Consider the following 24,066-nt stretch of genomic DNA (forward strand, 5'->3'; position numbering starts at 1 on the left):
AAATGAACTGGGATCAAGTTTAATGTTTTGGAAGTTGCCCCTCCACTGTTGCCCTGTTACCCACCACTGATAAATGTGCTTGATCCCAGTGGCTAATTACACAGTGCAATAATTGGTGATTTGATTGTCAATCCAGATTGAGGTTGGAACGAGTCATTGTGAACTAACAAAATATATAATTGCATAGCTACCTGCTAATCTACAAACTGAAACTTAAATCCACAAGCTGTGTTGTGTAATTTATTACAAACAAAGGAGACTGCAGTGTTCTGACAATTCTTCCATGTTAGGCCCACTCATGCTTTGTGCATGTGGTTGCATTCAAGATAGTGATTGCTTTCGTTTTAATTATCCAAATTCCCTTGCATTTTGGAGATCTGCCAGGTTTTAGAAAAGTGCCAAGGTGACACCCCTATTTAAAAAGGGAGATGAAAGGCAGGTAACAATAGGCTTAGTTTTAACAACTATTGATGGAAAATGTTATAATCAATAATTGTGAAAGTAATAGCCGTGTATTTGGAAAATTATAATCTAATCAAGCAGAGACTTTAGAGTTTAGTGATACAGCATGGAAACAGGCCCTTCGGCCCACGCGACCAGTGATCCCCGTACACTCTCCCACCCACGTTTCCAGGGATAAAGATTCGACGGATTTGTTTTGTGAAGAAGTTTCAATCAGAATAGATATAGTGGATGTAATAGATGGACTGTATTTGAACTTCCAGAAGACATTTGATAAGATCTCCCACAAGGGGTAAAGTCATGAGACATGAGCACTTGGTGTTGGTGCCATGGACTTCCAGGCAGGTCTACATGTTGTTCTTTTGTTTGTCAAAGTGAATCTTCATTTGGAGAACATGGCCCTGGATCATTCATTACAAAGTATTCAATTATATAATTCAGGGCAACACAGAACAAAAGTATAAAAATGTAAAATAAACATCTCAAAGTAGGATTATGACATGTGGCAAATCAAATTGTACCAGAATGGATTTGACAAGGTATCTCATAAAATTTCAGCCACAACAATATGATATTTTGTCCTGAATAGAAGATTAGCTGACAAGCTGAAAGCAGCAAGTGGGTTTAAGAGGTTCATTTCCCAGTTGGTAAGCTGTGACCAATGGGATGTTACAGGAATCATTGCCATGACTGCTCCTGTTTACCGTGTCTATTACTGACATAAAAGGAAGAAAATATTTAGCGGCAAAATTTGCAGATGAGAGGCATGTTGATAGGAAAATGGTTTTTCGAGTTATATTAATGAGTTGGGAAAAAGATTGGTCAGTAGTGTCTAAAGTGGGAAAGTATGAAACTATTCATTGTGGAAGGAAGAAACTAAGAACAAAGTATTAATAAAAACATTTTTCACCATTTATGCACATATTTGGTTGCCCCAACATCAAACTGCAGTAAATTGATGTCACTTGTGAATGTGGATATCCAGAGGATGAGCTTCAAAACTTCAATCCCTTCACATTTAATCTTCATAAATCAATATTAAAAAAGACTCAACTTATTCCCACAATACAATGTCAGGAAAGGTCTACAAAAAAGATGTTAGGAGGTGGCGCATGTTCCCATTATCTTGGGAGCCACCTCTCATCTATCGATGATCATGGAAATCGATGATGAACTTCACCATTACCCAATGGCAAACACTGTCAATGATTGGAAAAAGGGGGCTTTGAGAGGACAGTAAACCCTTGATGGATTCTTTCTAATCTGTTCCAATATTGGACCTGGAAGCTAATCAGTGAGATCAATTTTAAATCATGCAAATCCAATCTTGAATCCCATTGAGTTACTCCAGCTTTCTGTGTCTCGATAGGTGTTTCTCCATGTGGCCCATGAACAACATTGATCATATGTGTACCATTAAAAATCTCAGTAATGGCATCTAGACCCATGTTGTTTGCATATCCAGGGCTCTCAACACACCACACATTTGTGGGAGCTGGAATGGAAATGATGGACTCTGCAAACCACACTCAAGCTCAGTTGCCTCTATTTTCACAGAAATTGCTTCATGTTCCACTCAAAATCATGGAGGCACATGATCCATTTTCTATGCACGTAATTCTCCATGGCGCAGGCACAAATTACATTTCCACAAATCCACCTTATAAACTGCACATCTGTACCAATGCAAGTCTTCCTGAATGCGGACTGTAACACCAACCACAACAATCATACCATTGCCAAATGAGCCTTGGAATCAGAGAGATTTAGCTTTCAATTTACCAACCGACATTAGGTTCAAACCTAGTCCCCAGAAATGAAAGGATGTTGTCATATATTCAACCAGAAATCCCCTTTTTCAATTTAGACAATATAATAAATTTAACGAAACAAGATTTATGTTAACATAAATCATCTACAAGTTCATATCACGTTGTTTCAAACGATGGAGAAAAAACACTGCTCAAAGCAGTCTGGTTCACAATATGTCATACAACATTTAAAAAAAAAAAACTTTAGGTAGGTATTCATGCAAGGAAAACACAACTTCAGAGGTATTGCAAAACTAATCTAATTTAATACTTTCAGAGTTACCTTTAATGCATTTGTTTAAATGCATTCAAGCATAATGGAAAATTCCTAAATAGCTTTGACATCAATCTCTTAACAGAACTGTTCTTCGCAAATGGGATTGTCAGAACAAATTGCTCCTTTTGCAATCTGGATACTTGGAGGTTCTCACCTGCAACCAAGCAGAAATCCAATTCAAGGGATTTAAGATCTTCAATTTGTCAAGTTTGGTTGCAATCCCACTGAAACATCATCAACATCATAAATACATATGATAGATGTGATAATGACATAGTGTTCTTTTGTTTGATCCAATTCTGGAATCCAAACATTGTTTACCAGCTGCTGCAGGCATTGACTTTTACATGGGTCAAAGATAGCAGAAATCCAATGGGCTGGAGGGGACATCCTACCTTCAGTATCAAAAAATCAATCTCAGTGCATACACTACAGAAGTTGGATCGGGACATTCTTTATTTCAAAAGCACAGATTACTTTTTTTTTTAAAAAGCAGATATTTCGCGGTAATTAATCTAAACCTACAGTCCACAAACTTTGGCACAACCCGAACTGGCAGAATCGTTGATGTTTTAGATATGATCTACCCACAAGAATAACTGCAGTAAGATAACTTAATTATTCTTGTGTGGGGCAGATCAAAATTTCAGTCTAGCCCTGGAGGAAGGCTATTCAGTAACGGGCACAACTGATTTTGGCAAGGTTGGCTTCCATCAGTATTGAACCTCAGAGTCTCACTAGAGTAAGAAAACAAGCACCTCTGCAGAAGTCACTATTGCCATGCTATGCCACTGCTACTATGTTAACGATATTATTTGACATGGCTAGATTTTGCCTGCAACAGGTCATCTGCTATATTCCTGGGTTGATGCCCAGGATAAAATACAAATGGGTCATTGACTGATTAGTGGCCCTTCCAGCACACAGAGTTATGGTGAGCATTTGTCACATATTTATGGCCACAAAATATTTGTTCACTTAGCACAAAAGTAAGCTTTAACGGTATATCCACCTTTGTTGACCTATCGTAACACTTCATTACTGCAGCCACCTGCTATGGGTTTCAACCCTTTCATCCAAACTAACCTGCCATCTCTGTCACACTGAATCTCACAAGGCATACTGCTGCTAGCACCTCTACTGCAAAGACTAAATAAGGACTATACTACTCAGCAATAAACTAGAGTAAATAAGTCACTGAAAGTATTCATGGACACTCCAACAACGTATCAGATTGGACTCTTGACATGCAAAGTGTAAGAACTATAAAAACAGAAAGATTAATGTTGGTAATGGGCCACCATGAAAATGTGGTACACGTGTCAAACCTGCTTCAAAAAGCAGCAAAATATACACATACAGTTGAAAAACAATTTGCAAGTTTAAAATTTCAAACAAGACCTAGGCCATATTCAGCTGCATAATAAAACTGATCACAAAAAAATGGGTCCCGACCCAAAACGTCACCTATCCATGTTATCCAGAGATGCTGTCTGATCTGCTGTGTTACTCCAGCACTGTGTCTTTTTTTTTGTTGTAAACCAGCATCTGCAGTTCCTGGTTTCTCAAAAGCAAAGCTGTTTGACATCCCTGTGACACAAAATCTCCAGTTAACTCAGACCTTACAATATAACAATAATTGTTTCTTTGGCTATAACATTTGCCCACAACAAAGTACATCCTTCACCTGTACAGAAGCAAGAACCAGATAAAGGACAATTTATAAACAAATGGACCAAACGCACATTTTACAAGGATGACAAATGTTGGTCATGCACTGTCCAGGAACACAAAATTGCATATCAAAGTATGTTGCAATATAAACCTGATTCATAGTTTTACTTTTACCTGTGTTGATTTATCTTTCATGGATGATGGGTAATGCACATGGGGATCACGTGGCCACTGCCCTGTGAGATACGGTCCTGTTATGGTGTCTAGAGATGAGGTGCGTCGAATAGTATTTGAAGTTCTCATCTGTTGCGATTTGGACCTTTCAGCTGTGAAAAACGAAAGGGGTTGTAAATATTACACAGCTCTTATGATGTTCAAAATAATCACTAACAAAAACATAATAAATGCCGAAATGTTTTGAAAAATATTCAATGCATACACAGAAAATTAGAAAATGTAGGCTTTAACAAAAACAATATTAAATGTGTTTATGAGCATTCACGTCGTTTGCAGTTACCATTTCATACCTCAAGACTGCATCACTATATGTGCAGTGCAACCTTATTTTAAATAGTTTCCTGCACATTTTCCTCCATGGACATATGGACCACTTTTTGTTTAGATGACGCCAGATAAATGGCAGTGGTGACATTTAGCTAGCTATCCTGGACTTCCATGTATATCATAAGATAACCCTCCTAATTGAATGTCCTGAATAATTTCAACCTCTCTCTTTGATCAAGAGGAGCTTCCACATAATCCTCAGCCATTCCACAACAGGTAACACTTGATACTCTATTACAAAAGAGGATGTGTGTCGTGCAGGTCTTTGCTCCATCCTCAGATCTGCATCAGTCTAACTAGAGCGTTTATAATTGAAAATTGTAAATGCTAGTCCAACTATTGGGCTTCAAAACAAAAACACAACAAATTATCCTTCTGCCTAAGTTGGTTCTTTATATTAAAAAAAAATCTAAATTCAGCAATGACAATAGATCTGCTTTTATGGCTCTAATGTCATTGTTCAGCAATTGAAAAGAAAACTTTCTTGGTTTGATATTTATGAACATAGATCCCTTCAAAAAGACTCAAGAGTACATTGGTACTTTGAATGGGCAATGCAAATATGAATTAATGGCACTACACAATGATTATTCAATTAATCAACCAGAACAGTTATTGATAAAAGGTTTTAGTTTCCAGGCTTCTACATAAGATTACATCTCCAATGTACTACAGGAAAAAATTGTTCGGGCAGGTTGACATGAATTAATGAGGCTATGCTTTCCATTCAATGGGAATGACGGGCACAAACTTTCAAAGGAGCCCCCAGTAGCTTTTTTAATTAGTTCATGTGGCTAATTGCTGTATGGATCATTCAGTGTGTCTATACAGCAATAACTAGTGATGGTAACCTCTGCTAACAGAAATGCACCACAGCTCCATCTTCCAATGAGCTATGCAAAAATTGCCATAATAGTCTGGGCAAATCACTGACATAAAGTCACAAAACTTCAGGGAAAATTTTAAATCAATAATGCCCAACATAATGGAGATACTGCAAAAGAAAATTGTGGACTAAATCATTTTAACCAAGGCAGAGTGACTGATAACACTGCAACTGGAGAACGCTCATCACTTAGTTTGTCCCCGTGCCCCCAGCAACCATTATTCAGATGTTAATGGATATAAGCTTTGAGGATTACACCGTTAGCATCCACAGTAGATACAGTATTGACATTACTTCCATCATGTTAGTGCTTGTGACACTGCAAGCAGCAGGTCTCACACGGCAGGGCAGCACATTTACACATGGCTGAAGATCATTGCACAAAGAAAAACAAAGCAGCAAAACCCATGTGGTGCATTGAGCTCCAGTGCGCTTTGCCATGGAACAGTCTTCTAATAAGGAATAAGGATCAAACAACTGGGCAGCACATTCAGACAAAGCTTGAGATCATTTCAGACTATTAAAAAAAGTCACACGTTACATTGATGCTGTACTACTATATTCCCGTGTGGGGAGTGAAATGGGTCGACATTCACACGTTTCCATGCAGTAAACTGCAGGTTGGAGATTTGGTTACCAATTATCTCAGTAATATGGGAAATTGACTGATAGAATTTAAAAGTATTATAGAACAAATATAAAACATTATTCTAAGCTATTCTTGCACCGCAACCCAAGAGCCTGAAGGTAAAGGCAGTGAAATAAGATTGGCTGCCATTCACTCTTTTGGAAAAAAAACAAAGCGATCAGAAAAGGTCACTGAAATGTTTTCTCCCAAAGCAGAACTTGAATGATTTCTTCGCTGGTCAATAGCCCCAATAATGAAAAGAACGCAGTAGTCATATTTATAGAAATCTGAAGATGCATCAGTCCCATCCCTTTGCTGGCAAAATGGAAAAATTACCATCCCACACAAAAATAATGTAATATTTCTTCCACACAGTCATAAACATCCCCAGAGAAATTCATAGTTTGAACATTAGCCAAGACTGGAATCAGAAGTATACATTAGTCAAAACTCAGCAATACAATTAGAGGACTTTTTTTAAATGAAAATTCAATTAATAGTCAAACATTATATATCAAACAGATTGACTGCTATTTTGTATTTCTAAGTCCATACATCAAATTTAAATATCTACACAAAAAAGTTAGTGGAAATTTCATGTTGTGGAAAATGCCATCATGCCAGCTATAATGCAAAAATCAAACTCAATTTAAATTAATTGTTTTCAATGCTTAACGGGCTGAAACTATATGAAATCTGGATGAGTCAAAAACTGATATGATTAATATCCAGCCAGGTGGTGGTGGTGATGATTCAAAAGCTAATCAAAAAACTGCAGATATTGAAAATCGGAAATAAAAACCAAGAATGCTGATACATCATGGTCTTCAACCTGAAATTACAACTCTTTTTCTCCTTTGTGAAAGTTTCCGTGTTCCCTGGTTTATAAAAGTGATTTAAAATACTTGGTTGATGCCCAACTCAGTTTGCAGAATTCACATGGGCAGCTGCATTACATGGAACACCAAATGCAAGGAATTATTTCATCCTGGTTACCAATGGGGGGGAAAAAAAAACAAAGGACTCAAAAACGTTCCTGCCTAAAGTGGACTTTCTAACAGTGAAGGAAGAGGATACTTGAGAAACTACTTCTTCACCGTTTGTTATTTATACGCAATGCCATTCTGCACTGAGATCTCAGAGGGAAGGTTAATTTACCTAGCACTACCTGTGATATTATAAATTGACCTGTTTACAGTCTTTCACAATGGCTCTAACCTAGAGCAATGAATCCTTAGCCAATTCAGATTTTAGTTTAATTGGCACTAATACCAAGAATTTGTAAAAGTGCTTTGAGAAGAAGGCCATTGATCTGAATAATCATACCCATGGAATGAATTTACAAGGAGCAGCATCAAATTGGGCAAAATGAAAGATTTTTTAAAAACCTACTGAAGTGTAGAAAACAATCTGTTTAGCACTAAGTGCATAAATAATAATGCACCGATAGGCACTACAGTGAAGAACACAGAAAATGTAAAGAGCTGGCAACGATACACAGCTGTCATATTCAATTCTAGCATATATTTTTTAAATTGCACATATAATAACCAATGAACCAAACCTGGCTTTGATATACCATGCATGTTACAATGTCAAAATATCCATGATCAAGGTGCAGTCCAATATGGTAAAACAATAAGCATTTCAACTGCAAAATTGTTAAAACTGTTCACCAATATAATTTATAGGTCTCAACATACCTACCTTTTTTTGAGGAAATGCATTTGAATGGGCAATTTGGTGCTAAGCATGGTTTAAATGGATGTGTGAATAGATAATTTTGAGAGAAAAACAGGGATGAGAATACAGTTGCAAAGCAACAGAAGCAGGCATTTTAACCAAGTAGTTTCTAACATTCGATCTGATCAAAAGTAGGCATGAACCAATTTACACGATCTACATCCCATGACATTCATGCCACAAATGACTTTTGATCACATTCTTAATAAAAGTCAACAGATACAGGATTCACAATTACAGATCACTCATGATCGATTGGAATAGCAGAATGACCTTGAATGAATTAAAGGTCAATTATTTTTCCAAACTCGTAAGCTCCAGAACTTTCACTTAAGGAAATATGCTGATTCACCCCTAGGTGGCCCTATTCATCCATATCCTTCAGTTACCTTTCCATTTAATATTTTCTCTGACATTGGGGGGGGGTTCTCCCTCCATGCATTTTTCATATTTTTGTACCCAAGTTCCAAATTTCCACTACATCTGCATAATGAATTACTTCTATTTGACCTTGTTGTATTAAAACAGAGCAGTTCAGCTTGGGACAGGCCCTTTGGCCCACAATGTCCATGCCAAACATGGCAGCAAGTTAAACTGATCTAATCTGCCTGCACATGATCCATATCCCTCTAATCACTGCTCCACTATGTGCCTATGTAAAAGTATTTTAAATGCCATGATCGTATCTTCCTCCACGACTCTCATTGGCAGCACATTACAGGCACCCATCGCTCCGTGCAAAACAAATCTTGGCCCGTACATCTCACCTTAAAATTATGCCCTCTAGTCTTTACATGTCCACTGGGAAATTGGTCCTGACTGTCTACCCAACCTATGCCTCTAATTTTCAGATTATTTTCATGCTCTGTATTTCCCAAACTAATTAAATAATATACCTCTATCCATTTTATTCAATGGTTTTAAAGACTTTATATTGATGAAGGATATATAGAATCAGAGAACACTGCACAGAAACAGGCACATTGATGCATTGAGTCCATATTGACTATCAAGTACTCATTTGCATAAATCCTTTTTTATTTAAACAAAATAGCTTGTTGGTGCTTAGCTTGATGATTTTTCCCCGAAATTCTGCTGTTATTGACATTTTATATACCTCAGTCCGGTCATCCCCCAAGCTTTGGTATGCAGATGGAAAATAGGCCTAAATAATGACCACTTCTCAAAATATAAACTTTGAGCCAAATAGTATCTAGGTCATACGCTTTTCAAGGTCTTGCTATCTCTTTAAGTTTTTTTTTGCTGGGTGGGAGGTTGTAATGAGAAGGGTTAGAAGTTTATTTAAATGAATATTTGTTGGAGATTACGATACCAGCCAAAGATAACTGCAGAAGGGAAAAGTCTAATGAATATTGAAAACACCACAAGACTAAGAGAATGGGGATTAGCCTGGATTGCACAGAGAGCTGGCAAAGATAGCTTGGGCCTACTGTAATATTATAAATTTCAATGGCCCTAACAATAAAAATTGATTTCAACAAGAGTCTTTTATGGTTACAAAGCAGTGGAAATTGCTTCAGTAATGCTACGACCTGACAAACACACTGGAAGTATATTTGTTTATAAAAATGAAACCAAAAATACAACAACCAAAATGGAATAAGATGTTCATCATACTCTACACAATGGTTGCTAGAAATAGCTTACAAGTCCAGATCTTGATTGTACTGTCAATAATAGTTTTTGATTTTTAAACATTCTAACACCTCCATCTTGCCAAAAAATGTGATTCCTTAAAAAAAATCTGACTTAATTGCTAAAAAAAAACCACCGTAGATTTTGATTTAACACTGTTGATTTAAATATTTTAAAACACACATTCAGATTCTCAAGTGTTTACTTTAAGTAGTCTTTCAAACATGATTCTAAAATCGTAGTCTCTAATCCAATCCCAGACAAAGAATCTCAGAGACCTATCGGATGAAATAGTATCTGGAATTACACCCCATCCATCCCCCAGAAATTGAATGGAGCTATTGGAGGAAATACAATGTTCCTTTAAAGAATGCCTTGGGATTACTGACATTCTCTGGAAAGGCATGATTTTCCAAACCTAAACTGATTAAAATTTGATCTTCCTAACATGTTTACTGTTTAACAACAGATTGTTTTATCTTTAATTCACATACATAGAACTCTGGGAGGGCTAATACCGCCAAAATGCCCCACCTAATATACCTGAATCCTTTAGTCCAACTCTTTCTAAGTTATTTGCAATTGTTAAAGTGCTTTCTGGAAAAATAACCCACCGATTAATAGCCGCCAATTCACACATAAAGAGCCCCATCCACCATCCCAACTCCCGGACTCACATCAACGTGTCCAGACGCCAAGCATGACAGCTAGTTGGAGCTCGAGAGAGAAAATAACATCTTACATTTGCTTTTGTTAAAAAATACCTTGTCATCAATGAAAAGATTTGCAGCCCAGGGAAGCGACGAGACCACAAGACAATCGTACACATGTCGCTCCGTGTAAAGGTGTTTTACTTTAAATGCACCAACTTGTTTTGGTTTTTTTTAAACACTTAATAAGCACAAATAAATTGTAGAAGAAATCTGATGCAACTGTAACTCAACGTGTTTGGGAGTTTTTTTGGGGGGGAAGGGGGTGCTATGGAATTATATGCATGACCTCTCTGCACATTGGAAAAAAAGCATCGAGAGATCAGGACCAACTAATGCAATGGCCACGTCAGGCAACAAACACATTTTGTAAACAGCAAATGTGAATAACACCGATTTTGTGTTAAATCGCTTAATCTGACAGACGGTGGGGGGGGGGGGGGGGGGGGGGGTGGGAGGGAGGGGGGCGGGAATCATATTTTAATTAAAATGCAGGTCATTCATAATTGTTTTTTTCCTGAATAAATTCTGCTTGGATTTTATGTAATTTGGATGTACCCATGCTTTTGCCGAGGCTCCGTATTGCCCTTTGCTACGGCCCCTGAATGAATTAAAATACCACAATCCCTTCGTCCATGTGTTACTGTCTGAATGCCAAGTGCATTCGGCAGCTCTGCATAAAGCAGCCCTTTCTCCAGCACTGAATGTCATTATCGTTCCTTAAAAAAATATCCCCCCCCATCTCAAGTGAATAGATTGGAAAGGCTGTAAATTATTATAATCGGATTAGAAACTGCTTCTCAAATTATAGTTTATAAACAATCCCTCGGTTTAAGTGAATAGATTGGGAAAGATTGAATTATTAACATAGGATTTGGAACGGATTCTGAAACACGTAGAGTTACAACTACAATTTTAATTTCATTCATGTTTTTCTTCGTCAACAGCCCCCCCTCCCTCTCCCCTTCCCCCCCTCCCTCCCTCTCCCCCTCCAGTTTCTAAGCGTGATCTTGTTGGAATAGGTAACATACGAAGCCAAAATCTCAGTAATTGTACGTTGGGTCCATTACCGCAGTTGTCTCGTAATCGAGAAACGTAAGTGGGAAAAGGTGACATTTTAATCTGGCGGTCAAAGTAAATACGATCAAACGGGATAATAATCAAGTCTTGCAGGATGGGTTGCGCACATAATAATTAGATACAAGAAGAAAACCATTGAGGATATATTTTTAAATACACTATCCTATTACACGTCCTACATACAAAAACGTCGTATAGTAGCCATTTACGTTTGTAACACATTTAACAAGTATATGCTTATCATGTACTTCCTAGTAATGATGTACATCTCAACATTTATAATTGCCTCGTCATATTTTATATAAAATAGTCTTTGTTTAGCCTCTTAAAATATCATCTAATCATGTTGCTCTTTGGTGTAAAGCTTTCTTTAGTGGAATCAAGGACTATAACACTGGCCTTTATAAAAGCAATCAGAATATCTGAGGCAGTCTATTTGGTTCCTCCCCAGTGATGCAGTGTTTCTTCAATTTGACTTTTGCTTCATATTAACGTTTCTGAACTTGAGGGCGAAAATGGAATTTGAAATGTGGATTAACAACAAAATATTTGGAGAAATGGTAACATGCTACAAATTACCCTTCGGATTATTGCAAGGCAACATCCTTGAAAATGCTGCGAATGGTATTTTACTAAGTGGAAAATGCTTGCAAAATTGCTTCCTACACCTCTGTTTACACAATGCAGATAACCAAAGCTTACTTTATATCTTCCTTGCGAGTTAATAAAAGATAAAATATCCTTTACCGCCATTCCCAATGTACTCTTCTTTCAGATATAGATAATCTGAAAAATTGACACAATGTAGTAGACTGGATCCCAGAAAAAAATCCTTCTGGGATTATGCCCCGTTTGTGAAAACAGACGCGGAATCCCGTAAAATGCCGTTTAAATCAATTTCTGTGTCAACATAAACACAGCCAACCCCTGCAGCTATCTTCCTCTACTCTCTTCTTGGAGAAAACACACGTAATTGCGATTTCTTACGTTTGAAACAATGCCGAGTGCAGTAGTTGGAATGTTCTTATGCACCTTTGCAATCGGTTGCATGATATTTATTTGTCTACTTTTACTAATTAACTATAAGAATATTCCTATTACCCTTTTATATTTTCAATGCGTTTCTTCTCCACATAGTTGCACTAAAATATACTAGGAAATAAACCCTCAAAACCAATATCCGTAAGCAGATTTGAAGGAAAAATAATATTTCAGATAATAACATTGCTCTAATCCGTTCATTTAACTGAGATAGTATGACAGTGTATCTGGCTTTCCACAGTACCTTTATAAACAGGAGAGCTGGGGCTCCTTCTCTCAGGTGAGCTCCTACTGTCAGGAGACCGTCTGTGCCTCATGCGGCCGTCGGCGGCGACGACAGCTGCAGACGGAGCCCAAAGCGAAGAGGTGGGCGACGACGTTGGGGAAAGTTTCTGTCCGTTGGAGCTTGTGGATGTGGCTGCTGTTGAGGTCGGGATGGTTGTTGATGCTGAAGAAGCCGCCGCGGCCGCCGCCGGTGAGTTATTGTTGCTGCCGCCGGCACACGAGGAGGAGGAGGAGCGGGTCGGGCTGTTATTGCCTTGTCTCAGCTGGAAGGGCACCGTGGCCCTAATGGGCTGCAGGCGGTTCGAAGTAGGCGATCCATTGCGCCGCACTCGTTGAGACGCTGGTTGTGAGGACGACATGGCGAGATCCTTTAATACAGGATAGTTCTCTAAAATGATTATACAAATTATTGTTTTTTTTCAATGCCGTAATATCTTCACTCTGCGTACGCTGGATGCTCTAGAATATTTGTTACTGCTGCTTGCTGCCCCGAACGGTGTTGTTTTAGGAAGTGTTTGACCACCCTATTGCTTGAATCGGTCCCGTTCCGGGCTGCTGCTTGTTAAAGTGACTCCAGTTAATCCACTTCTCACTCATTCGCGTTGCTGTCCTCAACCTAGCTCCAAAGAAACGACAAGCCAGCCGCAGCCCGGGAGGAGTGACTGACAGCGTCCACGCCAATTAGAACCCCAGATACAACCTGGACTCGCACCATCCTTCTCCAACAGAACAGAGCTGGGTAGGATTGACATTGACATTATCCTATCGTGGCGAAAAAGGATGGGCTGCTCCACGTTCTGCTCTCCTCACCCGATTAGCTACTTGCGCGCTGCCGCGCCTCCTTCCTGCAATAATTGTCAGCCTCGTCCTCCAGCCAGGAGGCCGTAACTCTAGACCCTCCCCTTCCATTTGCTATTCGAACAACATTACTGGGCTTTCCAAAGGGGTGCCGTTTGACTGACGCTTCCTTCATTCAATCGTCTGCCCCGTCCAGGGCCCGGAGTGCGCGATCTCGTGATTGGCATCTAAACTCAACCTGTCCTTTCAGCCCAAGGTTTGTCTGCTGCTGGGGCTCTTTTTACTCATTGGTTGTATTTCAGCTGATCGCAGGGATATTTGCATCTTTTACCCGTTTGTCTTGCATTATAATTTTGCTCTGTTGATGTTGAAATAAGTTAACTTTTTCGGTAGACCTGTCAGTTGCTATTAATCCAGCTGAGAACGAGCCCTTGCATTTGTGCATACGTCTCGATAGACCTAGCTGTGAAATTGTGTGTTATTGTTCCGCTTGAGTTGTATTTTTTTTTAGGATATCGCGATAGTCCTTTTCAAATCACGAAAGTGAAGCCGCAACAGATGTTGACCATGCTTTCTCAAAAATGGCGAGGCGCATAATTGAAGCGTGCCTCCTTCTCCAGACCCTCTGCTTGCTGACATTTAGGATTTCAGAACCAGCCAGTTTAAAATATAATATTCCTAAAAATTGTAATGGGTGAGATCGGACAGGATCAAATGGAAAAGTGAACGGGTTTTTCTCAAGCATAATTGTACATTTAATGCTGTGTACTTCTTCATTTGTAATTGAAGGCCGGAGTAGAATCCAATTTCAATTGAATAGATGAATGACGTCGGCCGTCCAATCTGCCAGTGGGACGTGAGAACAATTTCAAGCAGAAGTCTCGATTTATGGATATCTAGTCGGCACGGACTAGAAGGGTCGAGATGGCCTGTTTCCGTGCTGTAATTGTTATATGGTTATATTATAGGAATCACGGTATAGGGAGAGGGGTGATCAAGCAAATGTCGCGGTAGAAGATCGAGGGGGCGCATGGCCTACTACCACTGTTTCTCGTTGTGTACGCTTTTCTGGAGATGGTGCACCAACTTGAGCACATCACTGTGGGGAGGAATTCTACCATTGCCAATATACCAACCCTTGTATTTGCTGTGCAGTTGTGTTTTCATTGTGCAATATGTAATTCCCAAAGTATTGCAGTTGTGAAATTTGACAAATACAACTTGAAATCTAGCTTGAATATATACTCTCCAACCTCCTCTCTGTCCCACTCTACATGCAGCCATGTCCCAACCTGACAGGTAATATCCTGACTAGTTTGTTCCCAAGCAGTCCTCACAGGATAACCATTTTAGTTTAGTTTTTATTATTGTCACGTGTACCAAGGTACAGTGAAAAGTTTTTTGTTGCATGCTATCTAGTCAACAAAAAGACTACATTATTACATTCAAGCCATCCACAGTGTACAGATACAGGATAAAGGGTATCATGTTTAGTGCAACATAAAGTCTAATTAAAGATAGTTCAAAGGTCTCCAATGAGATAGATGGGAGGTCAGGCCCGTACTCTAGCTGGTGAGAGGACAATTCTATTGCCTGATAGCAGCTAGGAAGAAATTGCCCCTGAATCTGGAGGTAGACAAAAATGCTGGAGAAACTCGGCGGGTGCAGCAGCATCTATGGAGCGAAGGAAATAGGCAACGTTTCGGGCCGAAACCCTACTTCATCTGGAGGTATCTGTTTTCACATTCTGTACCTCTTACCTGATGGGAGAGGAGGGAAGAGGGAGTGTCCAGTGTGAGATTAGTCCTTGATTAGGCTGGTGGCCTTGCCGAGGCAGCATTAAGTGCAGATGGAGATCTTGGAGGGAAGGTAGATTTGCCTGATGGTCTGGGCTACATCCATAACTCCCGATTAGATGATTTCTACAGCGCATCTGTAGAAGTTGGTGAAGGTTGTTGGGAACCTGTTGAACTTCCTAAGCCGTCTAAGTTAATAGAGGCATTGGTGTGCTTTCTTGGCCATAGCTTTGATGTGGCTTGTCCAGGACAAATTGCTGGTGATACTTATTCCTAAGAACTTGAAGAGTTTGACCAACTTTACTTTGGCGCTATGAATGTATCACGTAGAATGTGTACTGCTTTGCTTCCAGAAGTCGGGAATTACTGCACACTCCCTGTAAAGGTAGAATATTCTAAGGAAGGATTTAATTTTAGACCTTTAAAAATGTAAATACCATCTTGGACCTTGAGCATTGCAGAATTTTGCAGCAGCAAGGCCTTAAAAGAAACACATGACCATTACCAATTTAAACAAAAGGGTTATGCAGATACCCCAGTCCTTTTTCACCTGGAGAAGCAACTCAGCAGGTTGGGTGACATATGTGGAGGGCAGACTAATTTCTGGTTTGGGACCCTTCAGACTGACTGGAGGAGTGGAGGGAAACATAGAAAAGACGTGGGGGGTGGGACAAAGCCTGGCAAGTGAAAGAAAGGTGGATACAGGTGAATAGGGTGATAGGCAGCTGGGGGAAGTGACAATGGCTAGATATGAAAATAAAACAAAAGAGTGACAGAAGAGGAGCAATTAAATGTAAAGCTGGAGAGGGATATGATTCGAAGGGGATGGGGAAGAGGGAAATATGGGGAGTAAAAAGGAAATGGGAGACTTGGTGAGAGATAAGTGTAGGGAAGGGAACATGTGCCTGTGAGGGGTAGTAGATGGTGGGAGAAATGTGTGCGGAGAGGAAAAATATTACTTTAAATTGGAGGATTCAATGTTGATAAGCAACCCAAGCAATATGAGGTCCTGTAACCAGTTTGTTTGTGCTTTCACTCTGGCAAAGGAGGTAGCCAAGGTAGACAGAAATGTCAGTATGAGAATATAGAACAGTACAGAACAGGAACAGACCATTCAGCCCACGATGTCTGTGGTGAACAAGATGCCAAGCCCATCTCTTATCTGCCTGCACGTAATCCATATCCCTCCATTTCATGCACATCCATCTAAAAGTCCCTTGAACGTTATTATCACATCTACCTCGTCATCTCTGGACAAGGACACTAAAGACTACTATTTATTGACTATAGCTTTGCCTTCAACATGATTAACTCATCCAAACTCATCTCCAAACTCTAGGAGTTAGCACCTCCTGTCTGCCACTGGTTCCTTGACTCTATTCCATGGACCACAATCATCCTCCACAATAATTCTCAACACTGGTACTCCACAGGGATGCTTTCTCAGCCCTTTACTATAATCCCTATACACGTTCAAACTGCAATTAATTTCTCTCTAACTCCATTACAAGTATGCAGATGATGCCACTGTAGTAGGTCGGATCTTGAACAAAGATGAGATGTAGTACGGGAAGGAGATGGAAATCTTGGTAACATGATGTCAAGACAAAGTCAGCAAGACAAAGGAGCTAGTTATTAATTTCAGGAAGCAATTGGAGCACATGTCCCAATCAATGATAATGATGACGGTGGAACCGGTCAGAAGCTGCAAATATCTAGGCATAAATATTACCAGCAATCTATCTTGGGCCAATCAAGTTCAAGCTATGGCCAAAATAAGCACATCATTGCCTACTTCCTCAGAAGACTAAGAAAGTTTGGCATATCACCATCAACTCTTACCAATTTCTCCAGATGCATCATAGAAAGCTTACTAACAGGTTGCATCACAGCTTGGTTTGAGAACTGCAGTGTCCAAGATGGCAACAAATTACAGAAAGTTTTGAATGTAGTCTAGCCAATAAGACAGGTCAGACAGTCCACCATTGTTTCCATGTGTAGGAAGGAACTACAGATGCTGGTTTAAACTGAAGATAGACACAAAAAGCTAGAGTAACTCAGCAGGGCAACAGCATCTCTGGAGAGAAGGAATGTGTGATGTTTCGGGTTGAGACGCTTCTTCAGTCTGACGATATACATATCACTTGCCAGGTTTTATCCCACTCCCAACACACTTTTATGGCTTCTCCTCCCTACTCCAATCAGTTTTAAAGAAGAGTTGTGACTTGAAACGCTGACTGCGATTCCCTCCACAGATGTCACCTGACCTGCTGAGTTCCTCCATCTGCACGACTCTAGCATCTGCAATGTTTTGTATTTCTTCGTTCATCGGGATGGAGTGAAAAGTTATGTCTCATTTGGGATTGAGGCACAGTGGGAATTAAAATTCAGACATTATATTCCAAAGGAGAAAATATATAATAACTGAAAGTTTAACATACAATAACATAAAAATTAAGGCAGAAAAGCATATAGACAATGGGTGTAGGAGTAGGCCATTCGGCCCTTCAAGCTAGCATTGCCATTCATTGTGATCATGGCTAATCAGCCACAATCAGTAACCCGTTCCTGCCTTCTCCCCATATCCCCTGACTCCGCTATCTTGAGCCCTATCTAGCTCTTGAAAGTATCCAGAAAACCGGCTTCCACCGCCCTCTGAGGTAGAGAATTCCACAGACTCATTACTCTCTGTGTAAAAACAAGGGTATCCTCATCTCTGTTCTAAATGGCTTACCCCTTATTCTTAAACTGTGGACCCTGGTTCTGGACTCCCCCAACATCAGGAACATGTTTCCTGCCTCTAGCGTGTCCAAACCCTTAATAATCTTATATGTTTCAATAAGATACCCTATCATCCTTCTAAACTCCAGAGTATACAAGCCCAGCCGCTCCATTCTCTCAGCATATGACAGTCCCGCCATCCCGGAATTAATCTTGTGAACCTACGCTGCACTCCCTCAATAGCAAGAATGTCCTTCCTCAAATTTGGAGACCAAAACTGCACACAATACTCCAGATATGGTCTCACTAGGGTCCTGTACAACTGCAGGACCTCTTTGCTCCTATACTCAACTACTCTTGTTATGAAGGCCAACATGCCATTCGCTTTCTTCACTGCCTGCTGTACCTGCATGCTTACTTTCATTGACTGATGAACAAGGACCCCCAGATCCCGTTGTACTTCCCTTTTCCCAACTTGACACCATTTAGATAATAATCTGCCTTCCTGTTTTTGCTACCAAAGTGGATAACCTCACATTTATCCACATTAAACTGCATCTGCCATGCATCTGCCCACTCGCCCAACCTGTCCAAATCACCCTGCATTCTCATAACATCCTCCTCGCAGTTCACACTGCCACCCAGCTTTGTGCCATCTGCAAATTTGCTAAGTCCCTTCATCTAAATAATTGATGTATATTGTAAATAGCTGCGGTCCCAGCACCGAGCCTTGCGGTACCCTACCAGTCATTGCCTGCCATTCTGAAAGGGACCCGTTAATCCCTTCTCTTTGTTTCCTGTCTGCCAACCAATTTTCTATCCATGTCAGCACTCTACCCCCAATACCATGTGCCCTAATTTTGCTCACCAATCTCCCATGTGGGACCTTATCAAATGTTTTCTGAAAGTCCAGGTATACTACATCCACTGGCTCTCCCTTGTCCATTTTCCTAGTTACATCCTCAAAAAATGCCAGAAGATTAGTCAAGCATGATTTTCCCTTCGTAAATTCATGCTGACTCGGACCGATCCTGTTACTGCTATCCAAATGTGCGGCTATCCCATCTTTTATAATTGACTCCAGCATCTTCCCCACCACTGACGTCAGGCTAACTGATCTATAATTCCCTGTTTTCTCTTTCCCGCCTTTCTTAAAAAGTGGGATAACATTAGCTACCCTCCAATCCACAACTGATCCTGAATCTATAGAACATTGGAAAATGATCACCAATGTGTCCACGATTTCTGGAACCATTTCCTTAAATACCCTGGGATGCATACCATCAGGCCCTGGGGATTTATCAGCCTTCAGTCCCATCAGTCAACCAAACACCATTTCCTGCCTAATGTGGATTTCAGTCAGTTCCTCTGTCACCCTAGATCCTCCGGCCACAAGTACATCAGGAAGATTGTTTGTGTTCTCCTTAGTGAAGACGGATCCAAAGTACCTTTTCAACTCGTCTGCCATTTCCTTGTTCCCCATAATAAATTCACCTTTTTCAGTCTTTAACGACCAACTTTGGTCTTAACTAATTTTTTCCTCTTTACATACCTAAAGAAGCTTTTACTATCCTCCTTTATATTCTTGGCTAGCTTACCTTCGTACATCTTTTTTCACCGTGGCCTTTTTAGTTATCTTCTGTTGCTCTTTAAACATTACCCAATCCTCTGGCTTCCCGCTCATCTTTGCTATTTTTGTACTTCTCTTTTATTTTTATACTGTCCCTGACTTCCATTGTCAGCCACGGTCACCCCTTAACTCCCGTTGGAATCTTTCTTCCTCTTTGGAATGAACTGATCCTGCACCTTCTGTATTATTGCCAGAAATACCTGTTATTGTTGTTCCACTGTCATCCCTGCTATGGTATCTTTCCAGTCAACTTTGGCTTAGTCCCCTTTGTTCAACTGTAATACTGCCACCTCCGATTTACCCTTCTCCCTCTCAAATTATAGATTAAAACTTATATTAATTGTAGATTAAAACTTATCATATTAATTGACTGAGCGGGGCTTGCTGTGCCGGGGAGGGGTAAGGTTGGCGGGCGGCTGAGCCAGAGTTGCCCGCAGAGCAGAAAGCGAAGGTTGTGCACTAGGATGGCGGCAGCTGGGCGGCCCCCGAGGGGCTGGTACACCCTGGGCTTGGGCACGACTCCAGCTCTCAGCTCGGCCACCACCTGGGATCCCGTCCAGGCCTGACGGTGGACGCAGCCAATCAGTGCGGTGATGGTGCCAGGAAGGGGCGTCGCTGTCCCGTTAATGCACTTTCCTGACTGACAGGAGAGGAGACCAATCTGCGCATGCGCGTTTTTTTACGACTTTTAAACCTTAATAACTTTTACAATATACCATTGATCGGAACAAAACTTGTTGCACTCGTAGCACAGGAGAACGGTGAGTAAGCAATGAAAAATTGGAGCGCAATCACATTACCGTTTTTGCGCAAATAGAAAAATCTTGCAAAGAGCACAAGATCAGATAGATGGATAGATAGATATTGGAACAAAGGACCAGTGTAGATCAGTGCCACTCATGTTATGAGTCATACTGTAGCTCCGCCCACTGGTTTAATAGAAAGCCTGTTTTCCCTTTCTTCCCCAGTCTAGAGTTATGTGTTAAGATGAAGTTACCTATGCTGTATTGCTAATAAGTCTTTGGATCTCAATCACTGTATGTGAGTTAAGTCATTCCAACAACAACCAGGGATTAGAGGAGGGATAAAAGGGAAATGGGAGACTTCTCATTATTGTCAAGTATATGTGTACAGTTAATAATTGTCAAAAAGCTTTTTTTCGTTCCGCTTTCATTATAACTCACCCACTTATGTATATTGCTGTGCTAGTAATCAGAACATTTATTTCACAGATATCCTCTTTTTTTATTATGAATGTTGCTTCGGTAAAGCTTTTGAAATATTTTATATGAAACATATTGTGTACAGTTCTGATTGCCACACTGATGAACAAGGACCCCCAGATCCCGTTGTACTTCCCCTTTTCCCTCCAGGACCCCCAGATCCCGTTGTACTTCCCCTTCCTTCCATGGATCAAACTCTGGTCTCTGGTGCATCTTCTTCTTTCATGTGGCGTGCACAGCCTAAAGTTGTTGGACAACTTGTTCTATTTGATCTTCCGTTTGTCCACTTCGAGTTGATTGCATTAGTCGAAACAGGACGGACCACGTGAAGGTTGCAATCTTCCACCCCGTCTCTGGTGCTGTAAGGCAGCAACTCTACCTCTGCGCCACCGTGCCACCCTATTGTTTGGATGTGAATTTAAAAAATCCCATGATCCAAATCTGGCTCCATGTCAATCTTGTGCAAAAAATCACATGTCAGACTGGGGGGATATTCAGAGCATAGGGACAAGATAAATGCAATAAAAGATAATTTAGTTGTAAGTTCTAGTTTGCCACTGTCACATGCATCCCACAAATTAACATATCCAAGCTGCGCCATCTGCACGTGTCAAGAAATGAGTTTAAAAAAAAAAAAATCTGCAAAATACATGAGAGCAAATTTTATACCGTATCTCAAATATTTGGGAAGTGAATTGTGAATTCCCTAAATGCAAATTTCTGTAACCTAAATAGTGGTAGGGTTTACCGAGATAATCTTTCATGGTTTTGTTGTTTTGCTCTCCTAAATGTTTTGTCAGGGACCATTTCCGTAGGGTCTTAGTTCTCAGATACTGAAATATAATATATGGGACAAAGCCTGTAGTTGAACTGAAACCAAGTTGCAGTATATAACTTTCTGGAAACTCTATTCTCAGGTTTTGCAAAGCAGTATAATCAATACTGCTATCAGAAATGTACAAGATCTGACTTACGATGCAAAATACTGAATTTGATTAATAATGACAACACAGTATTACTATAATAATGACTTCCTTGCATAAGACTATCAAAAATTCACAAATTCTATTGAACTTACAGACTTCTGTGTGTGCTGCTTAGGAGTTTCCATATGGCCTAAGAGATACTTCTAATAGAACTATGCCATAGCACATGTAATATATTATTTTTATATCTACTGAAGGACGGTTGCATTGAGATAGGATCTCAAAATAGAAGTTGCCAAAATATGGCGCTGTGAATCTGTAGAAACATAATGATGGAACCTTTTGCCACTAGGACCACTGTGCTATCTTATGGAATTTCATTTATTAGGATCAAAAGTATCAAAATGGTATTTGCACAAACAAAACAAGTCATTGAGAGAATAGTTTCATCATTAAACACCATCAATTTAAATCACATGCAATCAGCCTGAACAAAACAACTATAAACAAACTGCGGGAGGAACTCAGCGGGTCAGGCAGCATCTGTGAAGGGAAATAGACAGATGGCATATCTGTTTGGGACCCTTCATCAGACTGAATGATCAAACAGCTATGCAGATCAAATCTATTTCTGATTAAATATACATTAATGGATTTGCATTTAACAGGTCGCTTAACATACCAAAACTATTCTGTCATTGTAGCCATATGTTGTGGCACCATCTGTACACCGTTCTCCGCATAGGCAAATCTTAGAATCTGGATATTGGCACAACAAGCTTTTATGTTTGTATTGCTAATTTAATTTAGGCAACTAAACCTCAAAAGTAGATTTTTAGGGGGAAAAAATGAGTTGAGAAACTCAGCAGATCAGACAGCATCTGTAGAAGGAATGGACATATGACATTTCTGGTCAAGACCATTCTTCTAGATTCCAGCTGCTGCAGTCTCTTGAGTTACCATCCACAGATCTTTAGGGAAAACTCATTCAAATTGTGACTGAATTCTTACTTGCAGGCAACCCTGGCATTACTGTCATTTCGGTTATGGAAATTTGCCCTTGCTAAATTCACAAATTACTATCCAAAAATTTGAGATACGGAATAAGATTTGATCCTGTGTAATTTATATGGAAAAAATAAATAGATGACGTGGCTCTGCAGTACAGAACATCCTGTTTTCCAGGAATGCACCTTCCGTGTAACACAAGGGTCACCTATACAATTATTTGTCAATATAACAGAATGAACAGGAATAAATCACAAGAAACACACTCCGTCCAGTTAATTTGCTAACATTTCCTTCTCTGAGCATTTTTCTTTTTGAAACCACAAAAAAAAACTATCAAGCACTTTCTAAAATTCTAATTGCTCCTGAAGAGATCTTTGATCATCAAAATAGGTCAGCCAATAGCCCAGAGGAGGCAAAGGGACAATTACCACTCAAAATGATTCTATATCTGCCTAACTAAGCTGTTCCTCTGATGGGCAGAGAAAGGCCAAATGTAGCACCGTGTAAAAGTTATTACAGTCCAGGATTAACATACCTGTCTTCCTGGTTCTATTATTTTCAACTTATCTTTGTTGTCAAAGCCTCAGGCTTATAATCCTCTTGCTGTGAGATATTCCTTCTGTCTATTGAAAACCAAAAGAACTGCAGATTCTGGAAATTTGAAATAAAAACAAAATGCTTGGCACACTCAGTAGGACAGGCCATGTATGTGGAAAGCGAAACACAGTTAAACATTTCTCTTAATTCAGTTCACTGTAAATTGAATATTTAAATGAAGCACATTAATAAAGTGCATGGAGATTCAAGGAATTGCAGATGTTGGAATCTTGAACAAAACAATGTTTGGAATATCTCGGCGAGTCAGGCAGCATCTGATGATGGAATGGATAGGCGACATTTCGGGTTGGGACATTCCTTCAGACTGACCCACTGTGTTACTTCAGCACGGAGACATTGTCACTGAATTGCCCCCTCATATTTCTGGAATTTGTGAAGTTATTAACCATAATCTATTTGGTCAGAGCTTTCCAATGTAGGAACAGCCCAACTTATCCACACTGAAATGTTGATATTCTTGGCTCGACCCATTTGCCTGCATTTGGCCCATATTCCTCCAAACCCTTCACGTTTTATATATCTGATC

The 24,066-nt window shown here is 39.9% G+C and overlaps 1 protein-coding gene and 1 long non-coding RNA gene across 2 annotated transcripts in view; one reads left to right on the forward strand and one right to left on the reverse strand.

Annotated features, from left to right (window-relative positions):
• glcci1 (glucocorticoid induced 1) overlaps window positions 1-13,438 on the reverse strand; it is a 183,342-nt gene extending 169,904 nt beyond the window's left edge. Inside the window, exons 1-2 of the mRNA XM_033045825.1 lie at window positions 12,777-13,438; window positions 4,399-4,550 (exon numbers count right to left, since the gene is read on the reverse strand). Of these exons, the coding sequence (XP_032901716.1) occupies window positions 4,399-4,550; window positions 12,777-13,176 (552 nt within the window). The 5' untranslated portion in view covers window positions 13,177-13,438. The remainder of the gene's footprint in view (window positions 1-4,398; window positions 4,551-12,776) is intronic.
• LOC116988867 lies at window positions 12,877-14,853 on the forward strand. Its single transcript, XR_004416082.1, has 2 exons — window positions 12,877-13,007; window positions 13,438-14,853. It is a non-coding gene; the product is annotated as an uncharacterized LOC116988867 (long non-coding RNA).
• Window positions 14,854-24,066: the final 9,213 nt, after the last annotated feature.

The sequence above is a fragment of the Amblyraja radiata genome, chromosome 2 (assembly GCF_010909765.2).
Source record: "Amblyraja radiata isolate CabotCenter1 chromosome 2, sAmbRad1.1.pri, whole genome shotgun sequence".
NCBI classification, from domain to species: domain Eukaryota; kingdom Metazoa; phylum Chordata; class Chondrichthyes; order Rajiformes; family Rajidae; genus Amblyraja; species Amblyraja radiata.